The sequence below is a fragment of the Euwallacea similis genome, chromosome 13 (genome assembly GCF_039881205.1).
Source record: "Euwallacea similis isolate ESF13 chromosome 13, ESF131.1, whole genome shotgun sequence".
In the NCBI taxonomy this organism is placed as follows: domain Eukaryota; kingdom Metazoa; phylum Arthropoda; class Insecta; order Coleoptera; family Curculionidae; genus Euwallacea; species Euwallacea similis.
Genome location: NC_089621.1, coordinates 798,088 through 814,921, shown reverse-complemented (window position 1 = coordinate 814,921; position 16,834 = coordinate 798,088). Strand labels below are relative to the sequence as shown.

Below are 16,834 nucleotides of genomic sequence, written 5' to 3'. Positions count from 1 at the left end.
GAATTTGTAAAAAAATCTAATAATTGAAAGATGCCTTTTGTTCTCTAAAATACCGAATCAGCGTACGTTGATCCTTTCAGTAACCTTAAGTTTCTTCATTAACGGGCCCCTTAAGCTGCCTTTCAGATTACGTCCATTGACACCGAAAATAATTAGAGTTTCGCCTGTTTTGACAGGACATTAAAGCCTAAACAAGACTTAAACATGAACAGCCTTTAGACAAATAAACTCAAGTCGGGCTGAAAGTATAAAATTACGTTTCCCTCAAGAGCGACTCATTCTTTAGTGTTATGTTTGAGGGGCGAATTTTAGAACGTTTCTTTACACAGCAAATTAAGGCCTATGGCTTTCTTGCGGGTTTGGCGCAAATTTAAATAAGACTGCCTTAAACTTAATAAAGCTTCGGGGCAAATTCCGTTAATTGAAACTGAGCATTTTGATAATTATTTTCCCCTGAGCAAAAATATCTCTCGTTTGGGATTAATGTCACTGAGTGTTTGGACAGATAATTTACTTGATGTAAATGCACATTGCCTCGCATAAATAACGATCTTTTCTAGATATGTGCGCAACATTCATTTATATGTTAATTAAGGCGGACTGGAAAAACTAAATTTTTGTACCAAATGCAAAGCCTTGAATAAGCGTATTATGCAAATAAAGGGGTTTTCACGTGTCGTGTATTTTTAAGCTTGAAATCTAAATTAAATGGACGATTTTGAGATACCACAGAAGAGCTAAATCGGGTCTTATGTGAGGGAAAAAATGTATTTGCCAACATTTGTTACGATCCAATATCCAACAGCAGGTTTCCAGGCCGAGTTGGCAGTTTTAAGTAATTTATCGCCAGAACGTTGAGGATAAATCAGGGTAAACTTGCGTTGTGCTGAGTTTCGGTTTGCTCTAATACTTTCCCTAGGAATAGGTGCATTAACAATATAAAACTCTTCATGTATTCTCAGCAGCAATGCTGCAACAGCAGGAAAAGTGGCGATATTTATTATTAAAAGCTCCTCTGCCTTACAAAAGCACCTGTGCAAATTTAAGCTTAAGTGCTTTTTGGAACAAACCCTACCTGCTTTAGGGCATATGCCTGCTATTGGCAACAAGAAGTTATATGTAGATTTAGCAATGTTTAACAGCAAATTTATCAAGGCCGCTGGATTGGCTGAGACGATTCTCGCTTGCGGTCTCCTAAATCTCCGGACTTAAATCCATTTGATTTTCTCTTACGGAGACATCTAAAGTCATTAGTTTATACTACTCCGGCGGAATATCAAGAAGTCTTGAGAAATCAGATAATTAATGGATCTAATTCAATAAGAAATAATCTTCGCGTTTTCTAAAGCATTTCACAATCACTTTAGAGAAGATTGGATGCATGCATTCTAACTGACGCTAGCCATTTTGAGCAATTTTTGCAGATTTCAATAAACCTTAATTCAATTATTTGGATGACTTAATCTGTGTTTTAAATTGGTGCAAAGACGAGCAAAAGTTTACAATTTAATTTTAATCTCTAAAACGAAGCGAAATACGAAAAAAATCACCGGACAAAAAGTTGCCGTTCGGTTGCTCCGTTCGAAATAATTATGAAAGTTGCAAAAATCTTCCACTATTTTTGTGTCAAATCGAAGTAGGTGCAATCACAACATGAAACTTTCCATGTATTCCGAGCAGCATTGATGCAATAGGATGAAAAGTGGGGATATTTGTTATTAAAAGCTTCTGTATTTTCCAAAAGCACCTATGTAAATTTAAACTTAAGTGCTTGAAGGCTTTGAGCACTAACTAGTCCTAAATTCTTAGTGTTAATCTCTTTGCCGTTTGTATTAATCTTGCGGTTTTGCTCCAGGTTTCTTGGGTGAGACATCGAGACATTCATCTTCTAACAGTGGGGCGATACACGTACACTTCAGATCAAAGGTTTGAAGCCATTCATACACCTCACACCGATGAATGGACTTTGAGGATAAGGTACGCCCAGAAAAAGGACACTGGACTGTATGAGTGCCAAATAAGTACCACCCCACCTGTAGGGATACCTGTTTATCTCACTATAGTTGGTAAGTTAATGGTTGGAAAAAAGTGCCGAAAATGAGTAACATCTTGATGGCATTAGTTTCACACAAAAAACAGTCTTCCAACTTGAAAGAATTAGTAAAAATTAATTAAATACGTTTCAACTAAATCCATTTGATGTCAACAGAAAGATAGATGTGCAAAGCAAACAACAAAAAATAGGGTCGTAGTAATAAGGATTGATAAAATATTTCATTCAAAATTGTTAACATTTTTAGAGACACTGCGAAAAGATCAAAAGTGGAATGGCTTAAAACAGAAAATTCGCACAGGCGCTGAAAAACTATTATTAATTTTGGCGAGTCCTCCTGAGGGGATGACAGCCTTCATTACAAGTCCGTTTAATAATATATAATATACTATTATGTGTGTTGACACTTAACAGTTCATCTCTCTCCAAAATGGAATATCCTAAAACAGAAAATACGTAAAGACACTGAGAAACGATTATTAATTTTGACAAGTGAAGCAATTCTCCTCAAGGCGATGAGAGCCTTCATTATATGCTCCCTCAATAATATACTATTGTGAGTGTTGGCACTTGACAGTTAGAGTCTCTCGAAAGTAAAATGTCCTAAAACAGAATCCTTGATGAAAACTTTAGTGTAAAGTAAACAAAATTCAATTACACCTAATTCCACAAACTCGTAAAATTCACTATTTAGTTTTGAAATTGTCTTATGATTTATAATGCAATTTGCGCGCTCTAAAGTTTTATGCCAAGTCGGTGGAAGTTTTGTAATGAAAATAAAAGCCTCCTGCTAATTTTGTTTACACCTTGTTTCACATCAAGTAAATTACCCCCACCTAATTTAAGATTCTCGGTGATTATTCATAGAAAACCATTAACCTAGATGAAAAATATTTCCATGGTGCTAGAGGGTTTAATTAAACGCTCTCAAACGGCATCTGCACCGTTGGCAACGATATTAAGCTCACGTTCCGTTCATTAAGTGCAACACGAACAACTGTTTTTATCGCGGATCCTTCTTGTTTGATCTTTTATTCATGGCTTTTATTTCCTACAAAACAGAAACAGCTTTTATATCTGTCACACGGGCGAGTTTTTGTGTGCTACACAACTATACAAGCTAGCGACTTTCGACGCTCTTAATGCCTCTAATAAAAGTGCAGATTTACATTTAAATTGTCTCCCTAGCAATCTGGAGAAAAATCGTGTTAGAAGGATAAACTTATTGCTGTGGTTTTCGACCCATGATGTAAAAAACGGCCGTGTATTAACGGTTGTTCATGCAACAAGTGACTTAAATCGTTGTCTACTTACCAAAAGAACGCAATAGAGTGTTATTAATTTAGCGCTGCAACTCATTTGAAGATAAACAAAGACTTGTGTGTCATACCCCATTCGGTTATGCGCAAAAACACTAATTTAACTACAGAATTTTCTCGAAACATTTACATCTGTCCAGAACTTAAACTTCTAGATTGAAATAAAATACCCTCGTTTGATATGAAAAATAAACGGAAACTTTTTTACAATTTGTAAGAGTTTTCCGGTTGAACTTGTAATTGCGTTTTGTGTTCTTTGGCGAAAGTTTTAATGAACAAAGCCGCGGGGTTGTAAAAGCGCAGGGTTTATTTGCTAAACCAACCCTTACGGTGATCTTTTTTCAACGTTGCTAAGAATTCCGCCACTGATTACGAAAAGTATTGTTCAACCATTAACTGTAATAATAAATATCTGTTTTGATTTAGTTAAACCCTCAAGGGGACGTGGATATGAAACCGTGTAAATTCGCGGCCCTAAATAATTTCGAATGAGCTGTTTGGGATAACACACCGAGAAAACTTTTAACCGTCCCGCTTTTAGTTTTAGTACACTTGTTCCAACTCCGTGCCGAAGACCTAATTATGTTATTATATGGGACCTTTTCCAATTACAAATTCTCGTTTAAGCTCCGAGAAGCAATTATCACCGGTTGCGGCATTACGCAAATGAGAGAAGTTCCTAAACATCTTCTCTCCTTCCTGCCTGGAATGCACAACAGGAGACCAATACGACTATGAGTTTAACAGGAATTCATGCAGGCGACATGCTTTTCAATTCCTGATCATGCTAACGGGATATTATGAGGGCTGGTTATGTTGTTAAAATGACACAAAACTAATAATACGCGGGAAATGTCGTCATTCTGAAGTCATAAATACAGAAAGCAGTGAAGCAGTAATTCGAAACCGAGACTAAAAAGATAATCCCGAGGCCCAACACGAGGGCGTCGGTTAAAAATATCCAGATTTATAAGGGTTTTGTAAGATGAGACACATATGCATAACATCGCTTCTTACGTAGTTCTTATGCCAGATGAAACCCCGGCCTATAATGGGATGCCCTCAAGCCGAGCGTGAAATTATGCGATACAAAAGCAGGAGTATAAGGGCTGAATGAGCGTTTTTGCGGGGAAATATTTTATAAATAAAATGTCGAGTGGGGTGTTTTCGGTGATAAGTTTCAAAAAAAGAGCGATGCTTATTCTTTTTTTGTTTCGCATTTACTCTTGTGTCGAAACTAAAAGAGGTATCACAACCTGATTTGCGCAAATTCATATAACGACGAACGATTAGAGACCACCAAACACGGTCTAAATTTAAGGAACACTGTGCATATTCGACGACCTGAATGCCCCACCAAATTCTGCTGGCAAATTGCCTTCTAGCAGCGCCGGAGCGTCTACAGACACAAGACAACATTTCTATAGCAATTAGCCTGCAGTTGAACTTGACAGCACATTAATAATTTGACCCTAAATAGACGCGAAATTTTTGGAATAGTGGCAAAATCAGTGGCGTAACTTCTAAATTATGAAAAACAGGACACTGATGCTCCCCAAAGTTAATATCAGTTAACTATACAGGCTGCCCCAACATAAATTGTGCACTTCGATTTTCAGTATTTAAAATGAAAATGTTTAAAAACACTCGGACCCGTCGATTTTTGATTTGAGGGAAAACATTTTTTATTGTATTTTCAACCTTCCAACTTCAATCTCTACGCAGAGGTGACAGTAACCTACAAAATTTCTAATAGAATGAAGTGTCAAGTGATACCTCATTTTAAAGGTAATTGTGCACTGATTATAACCTCCAAGTTTGAAATCACCGTCATTATCCCCGTTGACATGACAGCTTGTCAAAATTTGTGGGGAAAATAGTTTTCGGTTCTTAGTTGATCTATCACAATAAGAGCTGCAGAGTTCAAAATGAGGATAGGAAGACCTTTAAAAGTGAGATATCACTGAATCGCTTTGACGGAGGTGAGTTTTACCCCTAATCGCATAATTCATGAATGCCACCAAATTTTTCCCGAAATGTTACGCAACGTAAGACAACGTTTTGAACAAAATAAATTTTATTGTATGGGATTAAATGGCGGTCATTTCCAGCATTTAATAAATTGACTATAATAGTAATGTGAATACTTTTTTCATTTACGCATTTTTTTAAGAAAAAATTACAAATAGGGAAACGCACCCTTTTAAATTTGAGGGGTAAAACTCACCTTCGTCAAAACTATTCAGCGATATCTCACTTTTAAAGGCCTTCCTATTCTCATTTTGAAATCTGCAACTCTTATTGTAAAAAATCAATTGTGAACTAAAAGCTTTTTTCCCCAGACTTTGACAAACTGCCTTATTAACGAAGATAACGACGGTGATTTTAAACTTGGAGGTTACAATCAGGGTACAACTACCCTTAAAATGAGGTATCACTCGTCACATCTTTTCTCTTTAAAAATTTTGGTGATAACCGTCACCCCTGTGAAGGGATCGAAGTTGAAGGATTGAAAATACAATAAAAAATTGTCCTCCTCCAATGAAAAATCGATGGGTTCGAGCGTTTTTACAAATTTTCATTTTAAATACTGAAAATCGAGGTGCAAAGTTTTTGTTGGGTCATTCTGTATAATAAGAATCTAAATCAGTTTTTTAATCAATCACTTCTGATCTGCTTTTAAGGCCTTTAAAACTCAAATTAATTTTCTCATGGAGGTGTTTTTCTATTCTGCACATCTTTACCCTTCTTCGTGTCCCTTACGTCTTTTATATATCTTCAACCCGCATCACCAAACAGAGGGTGACAAGAGTCATTATACATTCTACTCAATGGACGGCGTAAATGCGCCATTCTATACGCCATTGTAAATTATACAAAACCGGCAACTATGCAAACTCGCTTAGTCAGCAGCTGTTCTTAGCCCTCTTTATCGCACCTACACATCTGACTCGTAAACCGACTATAATAGTTTAACAAATGAACCACGCCTTGTTGCCATTTTCTAGATAGTTTGTTATTCGTTAGACATTGGATCAATAAACTTAATGACTAAACAGTGTTTTTTGCTGCATTTCTAAATTCTTTCACAACTAAAATTACATGCAACAAAGTCCTCAACCCGTGGTTGAAAACAGCATTTCTCCAACCGAACTTAAAGTGTTTTTGCTAGAAAATGAAAAATTGCGCGGAAAGAAATTTAAATTAAGCCGTTCTCCCGTGGAACTTTAAGTGCTCTCCTGGTTCGAAACTCTGGATATTGTTTCTTTCGCCTAGATATTTTCATAATAAATGGGCGCCAGCGAAACAAACATTTAGGACTTTTTCCGGAGATTTGCTTGACTCGAAAAGTTGAAAAACTTCCCCTCTCCAATCAAGAAGAAACCGTTTTTGCAACCGCCGAAACGCGCATATTTTAGAGGCAAACATTCATACTCGATTCTGTAGAGGAGTGTTCAAAGTTCGGGATTACACATAGAATATTCATTACCTACTACTGGCATTTGCAATAAACGCGCACATAAAATAACTCCTCGAAGTGTAACTTCCCCAAACTTTGGCCAAACTTGTCAATAGTTTGTTAGTAATTCCAGCATCCAGTCACTTAAATTTCAGTTATAACTTCCACTGAGACGAGCCAGAACATTATTGCTACAGGACTGTTCCATGAATATCTTAAAAACCTTAATATTTGCACGTCTGCAGGTCGAAAGGGCATATTCATTAAGCTCCTTTCCTCGATATCCTGAAGGAATCCTGGAATGTCTTGCGCACCCTCATAGGATTTTCAGTTGGGAAATATATATGCCCGTCCTGACCTGCATACCGATGAAACGTGCAGGCACGCACTGAAATTTTTCTCATTTGTTTCAGAACCCATAACAGAAATCCTGGGAAGTCCAGAGCTGTACATTAATATGGGCTCAACGATAAATTTAACCTGCATAGTGCAGTATGCCCCTGAACCACCCCCTGCCATCACATGGTCGCACAACTCTCAAGTGATCAACTTCGATTCGCCCAGGGGTGGCATAAGTTTAGTGACTGAAAAGGTACAGCATTTTCTTGATATAAAGTTCAAGATTGTCCCATTTTAATGCTGCTATTAAAAAACTTTCGCTAGTCTCATCCATTTGAACATTAAACTCGAGCAAAAGCTTGAGCTTCAACAGGTTTTCCAGAATGACAGACGAGCGGAAAGTTCTTGCATTAGAGCTTCCAAATGGGCAGACACAAAAAGTTTTCGGTCCGATAAACACTATTCAAAGGAGGGACGTAATAGATTAATGTTTTATTATGAACTGCCCTCTTTTCCAGGGATTTACCACCACCAGCAGACTGCTCATCCAGAAGGCTGTTCAACGAGATTCTGGACTCTACACGTGTGCTCCGTCCAATGCAAATTCCGCTACCGTTAGAGTTCACATATTGAACGGTAAGGCCTCTCAACCAAATCCTCTTGTTTCCTTACAAAAGCTTACATGACATAATCAGCCTTACCACGTAATGTGTGACATGGAGCCGGCAGGAAAATTAACATTTCTAATTTGCCCAGGCAAGCAATACCAGATGCCGCTTTATTTACTAGGGGGTGTGCTTAACACAGACTTAATTAAACCCTCTAAAGCTATCGATTAACGTGCACTCGCCTAATTACTGTCTATTAGAAGGGCTCTTGTCGGTACAAGATTTGCAATCAGCTTGTTCGAATGTCGAGGTATTTTTTCCTTAAGTACTTCCATCGCTTAAACTGAGCCCGAACCACGCAAATTACAAATAGCATGAGCACTGAAACGACTGAATAGGGTAATAAGCAATATAGGACAGGAACAATTTAGGGACAAGGGGGTGTGGATAATACCCAAAGAGTTTCTAATGTATCTTAGAACTGGAAACTAACTAAGCGACATTGTAAACTAGACAGCAGCACTAATTGAGTAGAGAAGAGGTTTAATGCCCCAAGTTTGAATGGACATTATGTATTTATTGCAAAGTTTTTTTGGAATTTTTTATGGCGGTGCCTTCCGTTTGATACACCACTGCTTTTTCACCGAATACGCTTTAACAAGTAATATACGCCAAAGCATTTTTTGAGCTTTCACATGCTAGGAGGCGCGTCAATGCCGTAACTTGACTCAAATTTCTTATTTTATATTATTTCTATATATGAAACGCCCTTGCTCCCTGACATTAGATGCAACAAATTAAGACCGTATTTTCGCTGATTCTACTCGAACAAAAGTTCTTCAAGTCGAAAACTTCAGGATGGATTTTTTACCATTTTTTATTACAGAAGCTCGTACCTCCATTGGAATATGAAAATTTAAGCAGAACTGGACTCAATCCCGAATTCAGGACAAACAAGTCGACACATGGTTTTACAATAATACGTCATACGGGATCGACCCTTTGGATTAAGAAGGCTTTGGAAACAAAACAGTGACGCTCCGGTTGGCAACGTTATTGTGGCCTCTGCGTTTTCTCCCATTTCGCTCGTGAAAAATATAAATTTTCGACTGAAAACGTGGAAAAAATTTGGAAAAGTTTGTGCGGACTTGAAGGTTAATTAAATAGAATTGTAATGAGTGTTGGCATAAAATCGTGTCCAGTTGAAAACGGGTAAAAATCACAATTCTAAAATTCGATTTTATTTGGCAATATCGAGAGTACCGTGTCGTTTACGTTCGGGTTAGTTCCGAAGCCGCACGATCGCCGTGCAGCACATTTTTAAACGTAAACAACGGAGTTTTTATCCTTTTGAAACCTTGAAAGACTTATTCAGTATTGAGGCGAGGATTTGGGAGTTTTCGAAGTGAGATTAAGCCACAGAATTTCAACCTCTAACAGTCATAGCACTGGCAACTTTATCTGGGGGACAATTTCCATTTAAACTTCGTGTAATTTTTCAGTGGTTAAACTGGAGGAAGCCATTGCTTTAAACAGTGCTACGACGAGACACTAAAAAGATATTGCTGTCAAGGGATAAGAAAGGGTTAAGAAACATAATCCTAAGCTGGATAAAACGCAATGACATCCCGGGATTTTCGGCTTAAAACTATTTTAACAGCTACTTTCTCGCAACCGTGTTTCAAGCCCTAATGAGGAAAGTTTGAAGATAAAACCTGATGTTTCAGTTCAGTGTTGGCGATTTTTTAAATGCGAAACGCTCAAATATCGCTCAAGGTTGCGGAGGTTATTTCAACTACAAAAGGGTTTTAAGACTCTCATAAAACTCCAAGAGGTTCTCTTTTTATGTTATTTAGCTGGACAAGAATATCTCGACCGATAACGGGAAATATCTATGCAAGGGAGGTATTTAACGCTACATTGAGCTTTTGGAGAATATAGAACCTCAATTTTGCTATTAGTCGAGACAAGGAAGCAGCAAATTCAACGTAGGGGAATTCTTGAATTATTAGCTTAATATGTCTACAATTCATACATTCTCATTGAAGAAGATATTTCGCATGCAGCGAAATTGTTGCATTTCTCTGTGTTTACTGAGAAACCTCGAGGGAATTTCAAAATTTAATTTATTACATATTATGGCTTCAGTCCTTAATCGACAATGTTTCATTCATCCATTCTGCAATGTTGTACGTAATTCAGGCCTATTTTGTTTCAGGCGAATATCCAGCAGCAATGCATCATGGCCATGGTACTCTAAGCAGGACTTCCCATGCTACCCTCCTGCTCAGTTTAGCCCTGGTTTTGCTTGTGTTACCTGGAACGTAGCGATCCGTGTAAATTTAGTCAAACTGGGACTTTCTATAGGGCTTATTGGCAGGATTTTTACGTTTTTTATAAAAATAATTATTACGTGCGTTAGTTGCTATAATGTGTTGGTTTATGAGCGTTAACGAGGAAGTCTCCTCGTTAATGAAGAGTCTTTTAAAACTTTTATGTAAATAACGTTTCCTCATCTCAAATCAATTCATCAACATCCGCCAAAGGGCAATTTCCTCGTTCTCAGTATTACACCCCCTCAAACATTTGTCTTCAGATCTGTGTAGTTGAAGTAAAATGATAAATTAGACAGAGTTGATGCCAATACAATGATCGATTTGGGTATAGTTCGGTTTAGTGATACACTTACAAACAAATCCGTGTTGGTTTAGTTAACATGATAAATTGCCATTAGATTTTCCACCAAACAATGACCGTAATTGAAACATAATTGATTTAACAATGTGCTAATTGGTCTCTGTATCTGCATCTACTTACTTTAAATACTCACCCGTGTATATATTCGTAACTATTGGAAATACGTATTTGGACTTAACGGTGTAAATAAGCAACAGTGTTTAAGAATTATGTGATACTACGTTTGTTGATGATTCATCAAGTGTGTGGACCAAACGCTGAGACATATTCACTCTGGAATTTGACTATTTTAATGAATATTCAACAATATTCATGCAATAAAATTTATGTTGTTTTGATAAGGTCTCTATTGCCTCTAATACAAATTAATCTCTGAAGCGCGAATGGCCGTATGGGGGCGTTTGTATATGAATACCGAATGAGGGCCATTTGTTTCTATATCGGTTTATAGTCATTGCACCAAAATACGTTATTCAAATCAAAATATTCATGTGAAAATTCGTTTCGCCGATCGCAGAAATACAACGGACTTAACATAGTAGATAATAAGGTGTTTTACAAATGTTGTACATATCAACTTAACACTTAACAACATTGCAGTAGACCCATTCATAATTGTTAAAGCAGTAAGGTGTACATAGAGTGTGAAAAGTTTTGATTATCCCCCTTGGGTCGAGTGTTTTGTGTATAAATTGTAGTTAGATGTTCGATTAATAATAATTGTATAAAATCCATTAAATAAAGTCTACTGATTATTAACTCGTGGTTTTTGTTGAGCTTTCAAGGACAAGGTTTAGGTTAGGCAAAACGATAATTAAAAATTTAATTAATTCTCTGGAAATTTTGGAAACGGATCCAGGTAAATAGCTACGTTTTTGCCACAGTCGCCAATTTCGACAGCAAAACGGTAAAAGCTACCGAAGAGGGCAATAATCTGCTTTGTGTCTAGAAGCTGACACTGGACTTTTTACTCAGATTTAAATGTACGTTTACAAGTGCGCTACTTGAAAGTGCCTATTATTTGGACTTTAACAGAGAAGATTGACAGGAACCGTCAAATTTCAATATTTTTGTAAAATTCTTAGAGACTCTAAAAGTTGAAAATTCCGCACTTTTAATCGCGTTTTATCCGTGAAAAATCCTCATAGGACGTTAAAATACCTCAAAGCATTAAACCTTCTGCATTTCGTAAATCATTCACATTTAATTCAGCTTTAACTGAGGATGCCTCTGATCAGAGAATATTTCAATGAGCAAACCGTCAGAAAATTCTCTGGAATCATGGTTATTTCGGGGGAATTGAAATTCATGAAATTATGAGGGAATTCTCACTCCATTTTGTTCCAGTGGAGGCCATTCCAGTTTATATTTATGTATATGTAGGTGTAGAGAATAACGGCCTCTATGGAATTCTTGAATGAACGAGTAATTCTCACCAACTCAATAAATATTTCTATTGGGCAGTGGCAGCCAAATCGAGTGATTTTAAGTAGGAATCAATCAAACTCCAATAGTTTTTTGGCGTACTAAAACCATGTCGAACTCGGAAAACTCGACTCCACCTTTGAAGTGGAACGATATCAATTTACGTCTTCTTTGACAGGTCCGTTTCCAAAAACCCCAATTTCCTTTTAAATACGACACGGATTAAGAATATTTCCAAGCATAAATCAGGAAACTGTCGACATAAAAAAGGCAGTAAAACCTGACCGGATTGCGGATATTTCCATTTGCGATACGTCACAAGAGGAATTTTAAACAAATTAGGTCGAAAAACCTGCCGAAAAATTTATTAGCATCAACTTTCTGGGGGGCAAGATTGAATTGCTGGCTTTGAGACAAAAGACAGGAAACAAATTACGAGGATTTAAATTAGTCGATCCGAGGACCTTTAACAAGGCAGAACGAACAAACTCATTCGGAATCGGGCTTTGCAGGATCGGACTTAATCCTTTTGTGTTATAATCAACTTCAGGATTATTTGGCCGCCTGCACAGGTAAGTCCGTTAAATTGCCGAACTGGGGCAATCTATAGAGAGCGATGTGGGTTGGGAGTTTCCGAATTTCCTAATTTCATAGTTTGCGGTTAAGGCGTATGTATTGAGAAGAAAAATTTCAATTTCCTCTTTGACTCGACGAGAGATCTCTTGTATTTTTAACGACTGACAGACAGACGATCTTTGAAAGAGGCAAGAGCAATCCGGAGCAGCATTTCAAATAGAATTGGGGCCCGTCATTAAATAGAAGAGAATTTAATTATTGCCAGCTCGTATATTTTTCCTTTTGATAAAAAGTAATTGAATTGGTTCGTTGGGGCTGGGGAATTTAGAAAATGTGGAAAGCTCGAGAATTTGCATATTTCCTATAACCTGGAGAACACTTCCACTCAAGCCCTTATTTTTGCCCTCAATAATATATAAAATCCCTCAGTTGCCACTGGTAGAAATGAGTTCAAAGCTTCAAATATAAATGAGTAACGCGAACCTACTAATCTGCATAGGTATACAAAATATGCTGTTATTAGAAGTTCAAGGGAAGGGTTTAGGGCCCTCTGAACACGCTCTTCCCAACTTGAGCTTATAATTTCTCACCCAAGCACCTGAGCGGCTCTCAATGGGAGACGTCTGAAATCTCTTTTAATATTTATCTAAATGATATAAAACTGTGTCTTTTACGAGTACTTTCAGCGTAATTGCTTTCCCCATTCCCCCTAATTAGTGCATTTCAAATTTATCGTGCTGTTAGCTGATTGCCTGGATTTTTCTGGATGGCTCAAGCTCCAGTGCTCTAGTCAGCATGTGGGTTCATAATTGCCCGTTGTTGGCTGTCATTGCTGGACGAATTTATAGACCACCACAGCTGGACAGTTTGCTGGTACGTGGTCTTCCAGCCAAATTTTAGGCAGCCAATTAACATATCCAGACCGCGAGGACCGCACATTCGTATTAACTGTCTGCGGTGGTTGCGACTCACTGCGATCCAGACACTTTCCAAATTTAATTTTGTGTACTGCTAACGGCCTGTTTAATTAAACTAATTTATGAGACTAAGGATGATTCTTCCTGGATCCAGGAAAATCACGGAAAATTGGCCGCCAATTTAATATTCGATGTATTTGTTAACTGAATTCGCTTTTATTACAGTGCGATTATGGCATAATAGCCATTTAAACAGTGCATATTGAAAACTGGATATCCTCGTGCCATTAAGAGGATTATTTCGTAATATTGGCCTCAGATTAATTAGTTAATTTCAGTTGATTAAGCATCAGAGCGCTTTTAGAGGTTGATTTTCAAACAACAGTTCCTCTAGGTTTGCTAAAATTTTGTCCGCCAAGAGAGAATCTTTTTCGATATATTGCCTTGCAACCTTGCAGTCTCCCGCAATTTACGAGCACAAAAGAACGCAATTAAACCACCTCCTTCAGGAATGTCATTGGATAAATCCTCTGAAAGCAGTCAATTACAAGGTTGATCAATTTTCCCTCAAAGCCTTTATTGTGCCCACGCATGTCAATCTAGAGTTGTTTTTTGTGTCCGGATAATAATCCATGATGAAGGACAAGAGCCACTAAAAGTTTCAACACTTGATATCATGTTTAAGAGGTTCCTTGCTGTGTTCTATAATAGAAACAGCTGTGTGCAGTCAAGGTCAGTGAGGTATCGGAAAAGCTGAAAACACCGAAATCGAGTTGGAAATTTTGGTCAAAGATTACGTCAAATTGATCCAATTTGGAAGCTCTAGAAATCTCCTTCAGTTGCGCTTTACTTGATGCTTATTTCCGGGAATTTGTAAATGTGGGTTTAGAACGCAGCTGTCATGTTTTCTTCATTGCCGGTGTAGGAGCAGTCAGCTGTTTTACATAGCTGCGTTCGAGAACACCACGTTTCATCCCATTTTCCTGTAATTAAATACACACGTTTTCTTCTAAATTTTCTAAATCTAGTCTCTAAATCTAATCTTCTAAATTCTATGTCCTTGTAATTGCTAGGTCCTTAATAAATCGAAATCTTTCATGCCACTGATCTTACCAAATATATTAAACTCAGAGCTCCCAGTCTTGCGACTGAAGGAAAATCGACTGTGTTTACCCCCCTCATAAGAGAGCCATGTACATTGGGCAAGTTTATTTCAATGCGATGTGGGACGATCGATTTTTTAGCAATTATGACCTTTCTCGCTCAAAATCCAGCCCTGTCTCCTCAAACGTTCAAATGTGTTCTAATTAAACCAACTGAAGACAAATAAATCATTTCTCCTGCGAAAACAACTAATTCTTACTTAGAGTAAGTAAGATCGCACACGTCAAATAACATGTTCCAAAGTGCGCTGCGTGTAACCTCAACTTCCCTCCTCACAGTAGTCATTAATTAAACTCCGGTTCGGAGAAGGCGTATATTTACTCGGGGGGGTTTATTTGGATAATTCGGGGATTGAGGCTGATTCGCCTGAATTGACCCTTCACGTTTCAAGATGCAGGACTCGGGTCAAAGTTTAGCGCTGACCGCCATGAATATTCCGGAAGACGTCTATCGTCTCGACGCAGAACGGACAAATATTTATTGACAGCCAAGTTGGTAATCACGAGGGAGCAAATGCATTAATTATGGACCTTGGACGTGAGGAATCTAAATCGACTAGGATTAGAATTCATTTTTGACGAATTTCTTGTAATTCTTGGTTATACAAGGTGTCTCTGAACATAGTATCATAAATTCAATAACGTATTCTAGGTTCTAAAATATGATGAAAACTTCATATAAATATGCCTTGCGAATGTACATTGCCCTGACACCGCCGCCCCGCTCCCTTGTTAACCTTTTAATAAGTTTTTATTTTTTGAAAATTGAAAAACAGGATTAAATACTTCGAAAAAATATTATCTTTCGGTATTGGTTTATTTTTTTTATTTTGCTTACGTCACACGTAACGAAAAATGACCGATTTTAAAAAATTGACATATGAGTCAGGTGACACCTCAAGTAAAAGGTCTTTTAAAACTATACTCATTGGTGTATTGTGAATCAAAATCTACCGATTAGATTTTGAAAAAAATACGTATACATTTACTAAAAAATGCAATATAAACTCAGTTAAATAGTACGTAAATAATGAAAAACATGTTTATTGATAGAAAATTGTTTGTTTTCCATTTTGTGCTCACAAATACGTCTCTTAAAAAAATTAATAAATAGAAATAATCAAAGACTCTTTGTGAGCACAAAACAGGCCGATAGGAAATTAATTAATTTCCTATCGGCAAAGAAGTTTTTTCATTATCATACGTACTATTTAACTGAGTTTGTATTGCATTTTTTAACAAATTTATACCCGTTTTTCTCAAAAACTAATGGGTAGATTTTGACTTGCAATACACCATTAAGTGTAGTTTTGAAAGACCATTAATTTGAGGTGTCACCTGACCTATATTTCAATTTTTAAAAAATGGGTCATTTTTCGCTACCTGTGACGTAAGCAACATAAAAAATATACCAATACAAAAAGATAGTACTTTTTTGACGTATTTAATCCTGTTTTTTAATTTTCAAAAAATAATAATTTGTTGAAACATTAACGTAGAGGGACAATTTAGAGCTGCACGATATATGGAAATTCACTTCGTTTTCAATGTACAAGGTGTGAGAGATTGGTTCCTGCGGATGGTTTTTTATTGTTATTTTCGAAACGATAAATTAATGAAATTTTGTACTTTATTTTAACTTTTTGTGCTCTTTCTGCATCTTTCTAAAAAATTGTCAGATTTTTTGAGGGGCGGATAATATAGGGAGGTAGTGCTTAAAAAGTACTTAAACTTTATGGTATTTAACGTTTATGACAATTTTATAGGAAAAATATGAGATTTGAAAATTTTTATATAAAAAGGGTACTCTTATTGAAAGTCGAATTCTCAAATAAATTGCAGGAAAATTGAGATGGATACTGTGTTTTATTAAATAAACCTCAGATTTGAAATTCTTTTTTATTCATTTTCTTTAACAATAATTGTAATTGAACTCTATTCCGGTAACAACGAAAAACCACCAAACTTTATCAATAAATGCTGCCATGAAAGAAAAGCCAATAATATATTTTGTTTCATTTTAAGGCCAAGTGGGTTTTAAATATGATGTTTATTTAATTAAACAGTATCCACCGATTTGTTAAATCTTAATTTTTTCGAAAACTGTTGGAGATTTCGACTCTTAATAACAATACCTTTTTAAGTACAATAAAATTTATATACTTTTTAAACACTAACTCCCTGTATTACCCGCCTATGAAAAAATATAGTAATATCTTCATAGAGACTGAAAAAGATCACGAAAATTTATAATAAAGTGCAACATTTCATTAATTT

General features: G+C 36.6%; 1 protein-coding gene across 2 annotated transcripts in view; it reads left to right on the top strand.

Moving 5' to 3' along the window:
- Positions 1-11,235, top strand: part of dpr8 (defective proboscis extension response 8) — a 61,354-nt gene extending 50,119 nt beyond the window's left edge. The window contains exons 4-7 of one of the 2 annotated variants that reach the window (XM_066396145.1): positions 1,856-2,066; positions 7,246-7,424; positions 7,690-7,807; positions 9,998-11,235. In XM_066396145.1, the coding sequence (XP_066252242.1) occupies positions 1,856-2,066; positions 7,246-7,424; positions 7,690-7,807; positions 9,998-10,107 (618 nt within the window). In that variant the 3' untranslated portion in view covers positions 10,108-11,235. Of the gene's footprint in view, positions 1-1,855; positions 2,067-7,245; positions 7,425-7,689; positions 7,808-9,981 lie in introns of both variants that reach the window. The other variant, XM_066396144.1, reaches the window with a different exon arrangement.
- The last annotated feature ends 5,599 nt before the right edge of the window (positions 11,236-16,834 follow it).